The 13,331-nt window shown below is 37.4% G+C and overlaps 1 protein-coding gene across 1 annotated transcript; it reads right to left on the bottom strand.

The window, feature by feature from the left end:
* Positions 1-604: 604 nt before the first annotated feature.
* plcxd1.1 (phosphatidylinositol-specific phospholipase C, X domain containing 1, tandem duplicate 1) lies at positions 605-8,421 on the bottom strand. The gene is made up of 7 exons (XM_055214261.2): positions 7,933-8,421; positions 7,627-7,747; positions 7,218-7,360; positions 4,050-4,178; positions 3,746-3,901; positions 3,483-3,663; positions 605-916 (listed from the first exon to the last, which is right to left on the bottom strand). Exons 2-7 carry the CDS (start codon positions 7,736-7,738, stop codon positions 672-674), a joined length of 966 nt encoding a protein of 321 aa, XP_055070236.2. The 5' UTR covers positions 7,739-7,747; positions 7,933-8,421; the 3' UTR covers positions 605-671.
* Between the last annotated feature and the right edge of the window lie 4,910 nt (positions 8,422-13,331).

Consider the following 13,331-nt stretch of genomic DNA (forward strand, 5'->3'; position numbering starts at 1 on the left):
TAGTATAATGTATTTTTTTGTTTTTAATGAGAACATCATCACTTGTTTATCTGATTTAAATGGCATGCTACTGTGGCAGAAAACAAATCTGCAGCTGCCATAATTTTTCAGGAAGTCTTCATGCTTCATGAGTGTACACACCATGCAGAAATGTACATATGGTAACAGTGTCGCCATATTGCATTACATACATTTAAGAATTGAAAAGACTATATAATAAAGAATGCACAATCCTGAGTGTTTGAAAATCCCTTTTGTGCACTGAGCAGTCATCATCACCACTCCTAATGCAATCTGGTGTGCTGTGTGATGCTCATTGGGAAATGATATCCTGCGTGTAACATTGTGCTTGTGATTGCTGCTGTGTTTTATTGTAGTAGTGACAACTGGATCCTGATAATAATAATGCCCAGCTGGAACCAGGTAGTTAACATTTACCAACAATATTGCAGAGGTATATTGGGCACTGCATAAATAAGCTTAAAAAGACAGTAAATTCAAGTCATAAAATCAATGCATTATTCTACCCGTAACTCAAATTTCTCTTTTACCATTATACTTAATAAGTGCAATTGACTAGTAAAAAAGTCCATCACAGGAGCGACATCAAAACAGTTATTTCATTAAATATTAAGTACATTGTGAAGATTATGAATGGATAAAGGACCTTATCAAATGCTCCCGTTGAGCAGATTTTCATTCAGTGCAATGACTGTTGGTATAAACTGGCTCTCTGTCACAAAGTCCCCAGCAATAATGTTGAGAGAGCCAGTTCTAGAGCCCGGCTTCTGTTGCTTGACCCAGCCAAGTAATGTGGGATATGTAGACATCACCACATCCTTAAGTGATTCTGTGGGATGGGAGCATATGTACTTCAGATCTTCGGTAAGATTGATGCCTGTCACAAAGAACCCTCCTGTGGAAAATTATGCATGTGAGAACTAGCAAGATTAGATTTATATTATTACTGGATAGATATTTAATCACAAGGTGTTTGGACATAAATGTGTGTTGGCAGTTTGTGAACACAACAACCATACAATGAAAAATAATACATCTCTACATTTTTTATCCCCATTAAACCAAATCAGTCTCATTAGACACGCTGTTTTGATTCTATTGTTAATGTGACATCACAAAAACAAGCCTCGCCCATGGCCACTGACTGACTGACTGTTTTTTTTTACCCAAAAGCTTTTCTAAATGTGTTTGTTAGGACATTGTAGCGCTGAAATGGCTAAAGATACAATTGTCTTAGACTGTATTCACAGAAATCAGACCTGTTTTTAACCAAAAACATTCACTGTCTGTTGGTAATGGAGTGAGGGCAGTAGCTCGTTTGCATTTAAAGGTACAGACATGAAACAGTGCTTTGTTGATCCCACCCAAATAGGGTCATTTTGGACATGCTATAACAAATCTTTTTGTGGGGCATTTTGAGCTGAAGCTTCACAGGCACAACTGAGACTTATATTACATCTGGTAAAATGGGCATAATATGTGTCCTTTAACTGGGGTGCATTCAAATCAACTGAGATGCCAGTCATCAATCTATGTGAATTCACCTTATATGAAATGTTAAGTATGAATGGACTATCATGTATTATTCCTTCAAACACTTAGCTAGGAATGCACTGATAAATCAGCCCAAAATTGGCATCGGCAGATAAAAGCATTCTTTACAACTATCAGACATTGGCCGCTTGTTTAAAAAGCAGCACATGATCAGTGCAAATTATATTCAGGCAATCAAAAGTGGTGGAAAAATGCATCAGAACTGAAGCCTTGTGATTATTTTGAATTGGGTAACAATGACCACAGAATTGCTGTTTGTATGCTTTGCACTTCCAGGATTTCATGACATAATACTTTGAAACAAGGAGTGAAAAGCAAAATGATCGGTATCTATAGGTATTGGTAGATGTCATTTTCATGCTGCGTTCACACCAGCCACGGTAGAGGTGTTAAGCACGAGTGATTTCAATGTTAAGTCAACGTAAAGACGCGTTGACGCACGTCTGGAGGTGTTGTGGCGCAAATGAGGCGTTTAGCGTGGCGCAAATGACGCGAATTGAGTGTCTGGCACGGTACGCGCAAATGGTGCTTTTTGTGCATTTTGTGTTTGACGCGAATTTGCGGCTGACGCCCGAGTTGAAAATTTGAACTTTGGCGGATTTTCGTGACGCGTTAACCAATCAGGAGCCTGTTTGCTGCTGTGGCGGCAGCCCCGCCCGGAGTCACTTATTCAACATGGAGGAACGCTTTATATTGTCCGTGAGCAGTCATCCGGAGCTGTACGACAGTTGTTCTTATCTCTATAGAGACAGTAATAAAAAGGACCTCACTTAGAAGAGTGTCAGTGAGGACATTGAGCAACCTGGTAAGTTGTAAATACAAATTTCACTTTTGAGTCACGTGACGTTTATCAACCCGCGGCATTCCCGCCGTTTTTTAAACAATTTTCCCCCTATAGTAAGGTTACCAAATACAAACCGGAAACTCTCTTGATGAATGTACGATCAACATGCTTGCTGTTTTTTTAATGCATTCAAAATGTTCAAGCAGCAAACTAGACGCCTCAAACGCAGCTGGTGTGAACCCACGGTAATAGTTAATTCTTACCAACCGCGGTAGAGGCGGTAAAAATGCCCTATTCGCATGTAGTTGGATGCTTGAACATTTGAGTTCATTCACACGTGAAAGCCGCGAGTGAAATTCTAGTCATCTGAGACATTCACACGAAAATTCACGTCATGGGAGGGGCTTCTGGGACTCTGCTGAGACTCCGCTCGCTTCCTGTAATCACTTCACTACTACAGCAAGGTCCTGATTGGTTAACGTGGTGCGGAAACCGCCGAGGTTCAGATTTTTCAACTCGGCAACGCTCAATTCCGCGCTATTTGCGCGTACCATGCCGCAGGATGCCTAATCGCGTCTTTGCAATGACTTAACATGTAAATCACTTGGCTTGCCGCCTCTTACCACATCTGGTGTGAACCCTGCATAAGTAATCGAATATGGGTATTGGCATGAAAATTCTGTATCCGTGCATCCCTACTTGTAGCATATTATTAACTTTTTTTTTTTATATAAACATACAAATATAACAAATGACAGAACAGACCCTTTGCTTTTAAACAAACAATAAACAAACAAACAGAACAAGAAAAAAGTTTCATCCTATCTAGATTTTTTTCTCTGCTTATAAACTCTTAAATGTGGGTATTTTTCTTTAAAAATACAATTTTTTTTAACAAAAAGCTGGAATTTTGTTAGAGATCAGATTCAGAACGATTATAAAAACATACACAGAGTTTAAAATTAGTAAATAAAGTTTTGGCTTCAGTTCTTTATTATTTGAGCAGGTCAGAGTATTGCAGATTAACATAAAAACTCATCAGGCACCTATTTTTTTAATGCAAATGTTTACTCTTAATTAACGAGATATCTCGTCAACGGGCGCGTAAAGAGTTAAGGATTACCTGGCCGTCCATTTTGTTTTCTACGTTCAAATTCCTCAATCAGGGCTTCAGCCTTGGGCTTGTTGGCCCACCAGTAAGGAATGTGGGACCACAGCTCTCTGTGACAGTTGGCAATATTGTGCTCATATGAAATGATAACTTGATAACCCTGGCTCCATAAATTGCGTAGTGCCACGCACTCCTGTATATAAAAAAAAGATGAGTTACCATTCGTGATCATAAATATACGTTTCTAAAGTCAATCAAAGACAATGGCTACATACCATTTTGGGGCACAGTTTGGAATCAAAAACACTCTTTATAGTTGAGACAAGCTGTGTGTGGAGCTCTTGACAGAGACCCTGAAAGTGACTAAATGAGAGGATAACAACTTCTTTGGGATGAACATCCAGCCACTCTCTGATCTCTTTTAATACTGTCTGCAAAAAAAGTTTAGTATTAAAGTGAATATACTGCTGACTTATGTTCTACAGAAGCTGCATAGCTCTGTAGTTTTATAAGAATATCTTCCCCAAAAGTGCAAGACAAAAACAAAAAAGACTCACAGGAAAATTATGATATCCTTACCTCCACAGTAACAGTGGTATAAACACCATGGTAGAAGTAAAGATCATTCGAACTGTCATTAGGCCGATGTGCTATCCTCAGGTCACAGTATCTTATGCCAGAATCCAACTGCTCCTTAACGCTACACTCCTATGGTAAATAATGTAAACCACATTCATTAACAATGCAGGCTTTCAAGGTAGTGTACTTGGAGAGCCAGCTAAAAACAAACAGTAAAATAACCATCTCTATGTAATAATGCATTGTGTATCCTGCCTAAAATATGTATCCTGCATAAATCTATTAGTGTTTTATAGAAGTACTTTAAAAAATCAATACTACACAAACAAGAGTGTGTTATGGCTATATATCAGAACGGTGAGATTCAACCGTAGTCCAAGTGTTGGTTACAATTACAGCCATGCTCAAACAGTATATACAGCAATAAAACTGCATGGATTTTGTGACCAGAAAAAAAAATGAAACATACATGATACATTCTTTTTACTCGCAACCAGAGTCCAGAGGCAAAAGTCTGGACAAATATGTAACTGAATGGGCAAGGACAGCAAAGTGCAATTTTGGGGTGATAGCAGACTCCTTCATTAGATACAAAATTGTGTGAGCGCCAACTTCGATATCTGACCTTAATTTGGAAAAGTCTTTAAAGATAAGAAGAGAAAAAAATCAGAATTAAGTCCTCATGCGGCCTCACATCAGAAGGGGTTAAAATAGACCCAGGAAAACTATCAGTCATTAAACAGATGCTCACAGACCCACTGATGTAAAACTGAAGAGACCCTCAGGTCCCATAAAGAACCAACCCATCCCTGGGAAAAGTTCGGAACAGACCTATTTCAGTTTAATGACTGAGACTACATGGTCACAGTGGATTATCTGTACAATTTTTGGGGGAAAAAATGAAATATGCAAATTACAAGCACATTTAGCAAGATATGAAAATTCTGTGTTTTAAGACAATGGACCCCAGTATTCATCAGAGGAATTCAAGAAATTCAGCAAAGCCTGGGACTTTTTACATAACACATTCTCGCCGAGATATTCTCAGTGTCAAAAAGGCTCTTGGCATGGTGCAGATAGTAGCCCAGCAATGGCACTGATGGGACGATGCACCAAACTACTCCCAATGTGCGAAAATTTACTTTGTCCAGGACTGATATCCACCAATATCCAACAAAAACTACAGAAACAAACAGCTTAGACAGCACAATGCTATGATGATCCAAATATCTAAAAAAAAAACTGCACTACAAAGAACAAGTGATATATTGGGGATACACATTGTTTGAAGAGGAAAATATCTAATGTTGTTGATACAATTATTTGTTTAATGGGAAAAAAATACTGATTTTGTGGATAAAGTTTATTGTATTGTAGAAAGAAAGAAAGAAAGAAAAAAGAAAGAAAGAGAGAGAGAAAGATGTAACAATATGAGTACTGTTACTGTGGGTTCAAACCAGACGCGTTTGAGGCATCAAATTCGCGTCTACCAGGTGTAGTTGGACGCTTGAACATTTTGAGTTTACTCGCTTCATTCTCGCGTGAAAGCGGGATTCTGCGACTCCGCTCACTTCCTCTAATTACGTCACTACTAAAGCAAGCTCCTGATTGGTTAACGCAGCGCGTTTCCCACTGCAATGCTCAATTCATGCCAATGAGGCAGAATCGCATCTACCATGCTGCACTAAACGGCTGATTTGTGCTGCGAGACCTCCAGACATGCATCAACGCATCTTTACATTGACTTAACATTCACTCACGCTTGACGCCTCTACCACAGCTGAACGCAGCATAACACTGTTACTGTTACACACCAATTGCATTTGAGGCACAATTTCGCGTCTATCGCGCGTAGTTGGACGCTTGAACATTTTGAGTGTACTGGCTTCTTCGCGCAAAAGTGGTCAGGGCAGGGGTGTTCACTGATATGCTCACACAAAAATGGCTGCAAAAGATGCTTTCCAACAGGTGTTTTAGCATTCGTTGTAAACTTGTGGTCCTATTTTTCCAAACGCCTCACACTCGTACATTCTTCCGTTGAGAGCTTGAATAATAGACACTCCAGCCCAGTTGGTGGCGATAATCCGCCTTGACCAATTGAAAGAATACAAACAAAGTTCCCGGCGTGGAGTAATAGCGTACCTCACAGCACATCTAATACAAGTCAATGGAGTTGGACAAAAACTATGATAAAACCTGTTGTAAGGCATCTTTTGCAGCGATTTTTGTGTGAGCATATCACCCATTGTGGAGGTGGGAGGTGGTGGAACGGACATGCGAAAATTCTCGGGCCAGGATCATATGTCCAAATTTCAGTCAAAACTGTTCTATTTCATCATAAACAATCTGAAAACAGGGCTTTAAGAGTAAAATACCGAACTTGTCCTTTAATCCATATGGTTTAATATGGCATTGGCCCACCCTTTGCAGCTATAACAGCTTCAACTCTTCTTGGAAGACTTTCTACAAGGTTTAGGTGTGTTTATGGGAATTTTTGACCATTCTTCTAAAAGCACCTTTGTAAGGTCAGAGACTAATGTTGGACGAGAAGGCCTCGCTCTTAGTCTCCGCTCTAATTCATCTCAAAGATGTTCTATTGGGTTGAGGTCAGGAGCCAGTCAAGTTCCTCCACACCAAACTCGCTCATCAATGGCTTTATGGATCTTGCTTGTGCACTGGTGGACAGACATGTTGGAACAGGAAGGGACCATCCCCAAACTGTTCCCACAAAGCTGGGAGCATGACATTGTCCAAAATGTCTTGGTATGATGAAGAATTGGGAAGTGATCGGAACACCTGAATTTAATTATTTGGAGGGGTGTCCCAAAACATTTGGCAATAGTGTAATTATTGATGGTTAAGAATGTAATTTTGCCTTCTTTAATATTACAGAAGTATTTAACATTTAAAAAACAGTAATGCTTTTCGTAACTTTAGGTGGTTCCAATTTGTATATGAAAAGGTGACCTGTGAATTATTCATGTGTGTTACTTTTATACTAATATATTATACTTATATAGTAATCCAATGTAAAATACATAAGTAAACATACAGCATAAAAATCATACTCATTTATTAAATGTTGTCAATTATATACACTGATGTAAAGATATTTCAAAACAAACTGCGTGCAATCTCGTAAATCTGGATTTATGTTAACTACCCTACCTGTGCTATCGCCCACTTGTAAACGAATGGCCGTATGATGGGCTTCATGTACTTGTCCAGCTTTTGCAGCATATCTGGCTGGGTCAGGTCGACTGGAGATCGGTCATTTTTGTCCAGACAATAAGTTATTGCATTGTGACTGCCTGTAAATAAAAAAAATTACTTTTTTTGTCTGAACAAAGTTAAGTCAAAAGGGTTTGAATGTCATGTGCTATTTTAGGAAACAATAACACACTTTAAGTAAGGGTAATATAACAATAGTCATACATTTATCTGTGAATAATATTAGTCATATTCAATCCATAACTCTACCTACTGTAAAGGGCAAGAAAAGAAATGTTTAGTCCTTTATTATTCATGCATACAAACATTACCGCCTTCGTATAAATGAAATTGTTATGTTAAATACCTGGAATGGCCATGAAACAGAGCGGAGTATCCCATAGTGCAATAGGCAGATTGGCCATCCAGTTGTCCATTGGCAACTCACTCAAAGACATTTGGCTCACCTCCGAAGTCATCTTGAATTTCTGTAAAAATTCAATAAAATGAATACACTGTATATAAGCAAACCAAGTACAGTCTCGCAGTTTGTTAAAAGATTCAAATTCAGGAAAAACAGACGTATAGGCAGTATAGACTAGGCTTCTGCCTATTCAAATGGAGGACTTCATTCAAATCCAAAAGGAGAAGTCCTGGTGAAAGAAACATTTACCTGTGTCTAATTTAGGCTCCTAATCCAGACATAAAATGTTCCACATTGATATTTGTAACTATTTTAAATTAGTAACGTTATACAGTTGAGTCAGATGAGTAACGTTACATGTTAAACCGGCTTCAACAGAATTTAATGTTGGGAGGAAACAAGATATCCGCCAATTTCTTTAATTCCCGAAACGGTATCATGGCCGTATAAACGTGAGGTTGACAGTACGCGGAGTTGAAATTGTCATTGGCGGCGTACAGTTTAACCGGCACCAAAAGAAAATCCCGCGGTGATATGATAACCGAAATAGTCCGGAAGAAACTCCCTCATCCGATATTGAACTACTTTCAGCGTGTCCCTTTCATAGCGAACATCAAACATTCACCAATCACTTGAAATGTCGATAATGTATCGTTTGTAGAGGTATTAGAGAAAAGATGCTAAAAAGCGCGCACTTGTCCACCTCATTCCCCACCCGGCTAGTCTGACAGTTTAAAAATCTACTAAGGCGAAGGCTTGACCATGAATATTAATTACGTATTCGAGTCACTTGCCCGGTAGAACGAAATGATTTGTTAAAAGGCACGCTTTAGTAAGTGAGCGCCAATCGCAAAGCTCGTCTCATGAATATTGATTACAGCACGTTACGGGTAAATCATGTATTCCCATAGTAGGATTCGTAAATTAGCGAAAGAGGGCGTTTCATGTTAAGGTAGATGCTCTGAAACAATAATCTGTAAGATAAATGACTATGTCAATGTATTTGATCATATAATACAGCACATTCGCAAAATGTATTTCATACATTGTTTTCTCTTAATAGAATTGGCAAGTCAACCCCTCTGTGCTCAGCTGGTTTAAATGTTAAGCTGCGGACATCAGTGAGGTAAGAGAAACAGTGTTTCGCGATGACGCGGGACTTTTCTCTGTCTCAATTGCACTGAGCATACCCACACTACAGAAAAGTCAGCAAATACATCATAACGTACATATAAATTTAATCATACATTTCAGAGGTCTAACTGTCATTCATTATCAACGCAAAAGCAAGACAACACACATACAGATAAAAAGTATTGTATAGCTTGAGTGCATTTTAAGTAGATATGGATAAAAACGACTGCCAAGGCATAAGTGTAAATGTACATTAAAAAAACGCAATTGGCCTGAGTGCAGACGTGCAATTTTATTGTTCTAATTTGACAATGCCAGTCCATTTTATTATGGCACAATGGTTCTAGTTGACCTTCACTGGAATTCAAACTGACCAGCATGGACTAACTCCAATGGTTTCTTTGTGGTGTATTATGTCACTCCCTTAAATATACACTAGGGGGGAAACAATATAGTACTTCAGCTATAGCACAACAGAGCCTTTTCACATTAAGCAGATTACTGAACTGTAAGAATAGTCTAATGTTGATTATATCATGACAGAATAAAGACAGATGTTATTTAACTTTCTATGTGATACTGTATATGAGCTGCAGACCCTCAATGAGTCTGCTGAGTCTTTTTGTTGATGCATTATGCCAATAATATTAATAATATATAGCCAATATTATATAGTCTCTAAGCAATCTTTTTAAGTAGGACTCGAGTTGACCCTCTGAAAAGATTAAGTTAGTCAAGTGCATGTGGGACCGAAATGTTTTCAGTTGTTTCTTAAAAAACACTCATTACAATCTGAGTTCAAAGTTTCAAAATGATTTAAAGAGTTGTTATTGGCATCTGAACAGGTTCATCTAGTTATGATGCCCAACCCCTATTAAAGATGATCAGCCCTACGTTCCATTCTGAAGGACGCATACCTGTGCCCTAATCCATTTGAAGGGTTAAGCCTAACAGTTTCAAAGGGATAAAGGGTGTAAAGGACCAAAAAACTGCTCTGTTGACACACTTCTCCGTCATCTTGCTGTGCCTATTAAGGAGGCGTCCTTGCTGCACAAAGAATCATGGGTGTAATGTGTTCATCTGAAATCATTAATTTGTTAAAGGTAAAAGATTCAGGCGGGTGCTTCATATCAGGGTTGGTAGTAAACTCTGCAGGGTTGGGAACCCCTGACTTTGCATTTGTGTTATTGCACCGTAACACAAACCATATACATATTTGCAGAGAGTAAAATATTATGCATCAGAAAAATATAATATCTATATAATACCGCAGATGTGGATCTTTCTTTTAATAGCCATGATTTATATTTAAGGTTTCACAGAAGGTATGCTGTGCTGGTTTAAACTCAGCCTTTTCACTGATGATCAATAAACCTTAGCCAGCACTGAAGTCCTCTGTGAGAGCTAACACAGCAGTCGCTCACCCGAATAAAATCATTCAAGTTTGAAGATAAACTGTTTAGGCTCGAGCAAAAGTACTGTAGCTCAGCATTGTTTAATTGTGTGTATCAATATTTAAGTTAAAAGAAATGTGTTAGGAGCAATACTGATTCTCAAACCGTACAATACAGTTTGTAAGCATATATAATCTATAGTCAGTGTTGGGTAAGTAATTATAAAAAATTTAATCATGACTGTACAAATACTCTTTACAAAAAAGTATTTAATTACTTATTACAAATAATTTTCTGAATCCTATTTAGTAAATGATACAAAGATGAGGTTTGAAACGGCTCGAATAAATCATATAAAAGTACATCAATTATTCTGGTCACACTTTTTAAGATCCAATTTTTACTATTAACTACTTTTGCCTCAATAAACTCCTAATTACTGGTTATTAATACTTAGTAAAGTAGTTGTTAAGAGGACACTACACTTTGTTTGAAAATATGCTAATTTTCCAGCTCCCCTAGAGTTAAACATTTGATTTTTACCGTTTTGGAATCCATTCAGCTGATCTCCTGGTCTGGCGGTACCATTTTTAGCATAGCTTAGCACAGTGGTTCCCAAACTTTTTCAGCATGCGGCCCCCAATGTGTACAGTGCATTTTTTCGCGGCCCCCCGAAAGAAAATGTATGACAAAAACTTTAAAATGTAATATTTTAATTAAACAAAACATATAAAATTATACCTAGCAGTGCTGTTGGTTAGTTGGCTTATTATTTTTTAGGTTTAATTACACAGAATTCATGATAAATGAATGTATTTTATAAAATGTAATAAAACTGGGGCCCCCCTGACACAGTCTCGCGGCCCCCAGTTTGAAAACCACTGGCTTAGCATAATCCATTGAATCGGATTAGACCATTAGCATTGCGCTCAAAAATAATCAAAGAGTTTAGATATTTTTCCTATTTAAAACTCGACTCTTCTGTAGTTACTTCGTGTACTAATGACGACAGAAATTAAAAGTTGTGATTTTCTAGACAGATATGGCTAGGAACTATACTCTTATTCCGGCATAATAATTGCTTATTATGGCTGCAGGAGGCGCAATGATATTACGTAGTGCCTGAAAATAGTCCCCTGTTATTGAAAGATACTAAGGGGACTATTTTCGGCTGCTGCATAATATCATTGCGCCTCCTGTAATTAAATTACAGTAACTAATTACTAGTAACTAGTTACACCCAACACTGCCTATAGAAAATTCTAAGAAAAAAGCATGTTAGGACCCTTTACAAGCCAAGATTTGATTGCTGCAACCATCAGATTAACAGTAACAGTACATTTCTATTTCTAAACATCTTAAAGATGTAAATTATAAACTAATTACCGCGCTCTCCGAGTGTATTTAGCTAACAACGGGAGATAAGTGCAGCCCCGAGAAAACACCACAGTGTGCAGAAATTGTGTTTTTTGGAGTGGAGAGAAATTGTAGAGACAACTGTATGTGGGCTACTGTAGCTGGAGGGCACTTGAAAAAGAGCGATGCTGGTGGAGAATGACAGTACACAAATTACCAATCCTAATCTTTCATGAACTTGTGACCTCACATTGAATCTATCTATCTATCTGTCTGTCTGTCTGTCTGTCTGTCTGTCTATCTATCTATCTATCCATCCATCCATCCATCTATGTTTCTTTTTTGTATCTTTCTATCTTTTTGTCCGTCTATCTTATTCTATCTATCTATCCATCCATCCATCCATCCATCTTTTTCTTTTTTGTATCTATCTGTCTGTCTGTCTGTCTATCTATCCATCCATCTATGTTTCTTTTTTGTATCTATCCATCCATCCATTCATCTTTCTATCTTTTTGTCTATCTATCTGTCTGTTTGTCTGTCTGTCTATCTATCTATCTATCTATATCTTTGTTTATTTTTTGTATCTATCTATCTATCTATCCATCTATCCATCCATCCATCCATCCATCCATCCATCCATCCATCCATCCATCCATGTTTCTTTTTTGTATCTTTCTATCTTTTTGTCCGTCTATCTTATTCTATCTATCTATCCATCCATCCATCCATCTTTTTCTTTTTTGTATCTATCTGTCTGTCTGTCTGTCTATCTATCCATCCATCTATGTTTCTTTTTTGTATCTATCCATCCATCCATTCATCTTTCTATCTTTTTGTCTATCTATCTGTCTGTTTGTCTGTCTGTCTATCTATCTATCTATCTATCTATATCTTTGTTTATTTTTTGTATCTATCTATCTATCTATCTATCTATCCATCCATCCATCCATCCATCCATCCATCCATCCATCCATCCATCCATCCATCCATCCATCCATCCATCCATCCATCTGTTTCTTTTTTGTATCTTTCTATCTTTTTGTCCGTCTATCTTATTCTATCTATCTATCCATCCATCCATCCATCCATCCATCCATCCATCCATCCATCTTTTTCTTTTTTGTATCTATCTGTCTGTCTGTCTGTCTATCTATCCATCCATCTATGTTTCTTTTTTGTATCTATCCATCCATCCATCCATTAATCTTTCTATCTTTTTGTCTATCTATCTGTCTGTCTGTCTGTCTGTCTGTCTGTCTGTTTGTCTTTCTTTTTTGTATCTATCTATCTATCTCTTTCTATCTTTGTTTATTTTTTGTATCTATCTATCTATCTATCTATCTATCTATCTATCTATCTATCTATCTATCTATCTATCTATCTATCTATCTATCTATCTATCTATCTATCTATCTATCTATCTATCTATCTATCTGTCTATCTGTCTTTCTTTCTTTTTTGTATCTGTCTGTCTGTCTGTCTGTCTATCTATCTATCTTTTTTTTATCTTTGTTTATTTTTTGTATCTGTCTATCTATCTGTCGTTCTTTCTTTTTTGTATCATTCTGTCTGTCTGTCTATCTATCTATCTCTTTCTATCTTTGTTTATTTTTTGTATCTATCTGTGTGTCTTTCTATCTTTCTATGTTTATTTTTTGTATCTATACATACATCCATCTTTCTATCTATCTGTCTGTCTGTCTATCTATCTCTTTCTATCTTTGTTCATTTTTGTATCTATCTATCCATCCATCCTTTTGT

The sequence above is a fragment of the Misgurnus anguillicaudatus genome, chromosome 8 (genome assembly GCF_027580225.2).
Source record: "Misgurnus anguillicaudatus chromosome 8, ASM2758022v2, whole genome shotgun sequence".
Taxonomy (NCBI): Eukaryota; Metazoa; Chordata; class Actinopteri; order Cypriniformes; family Cobitidae; genus Misgurnus; species Misgurnus anguillicaudatus.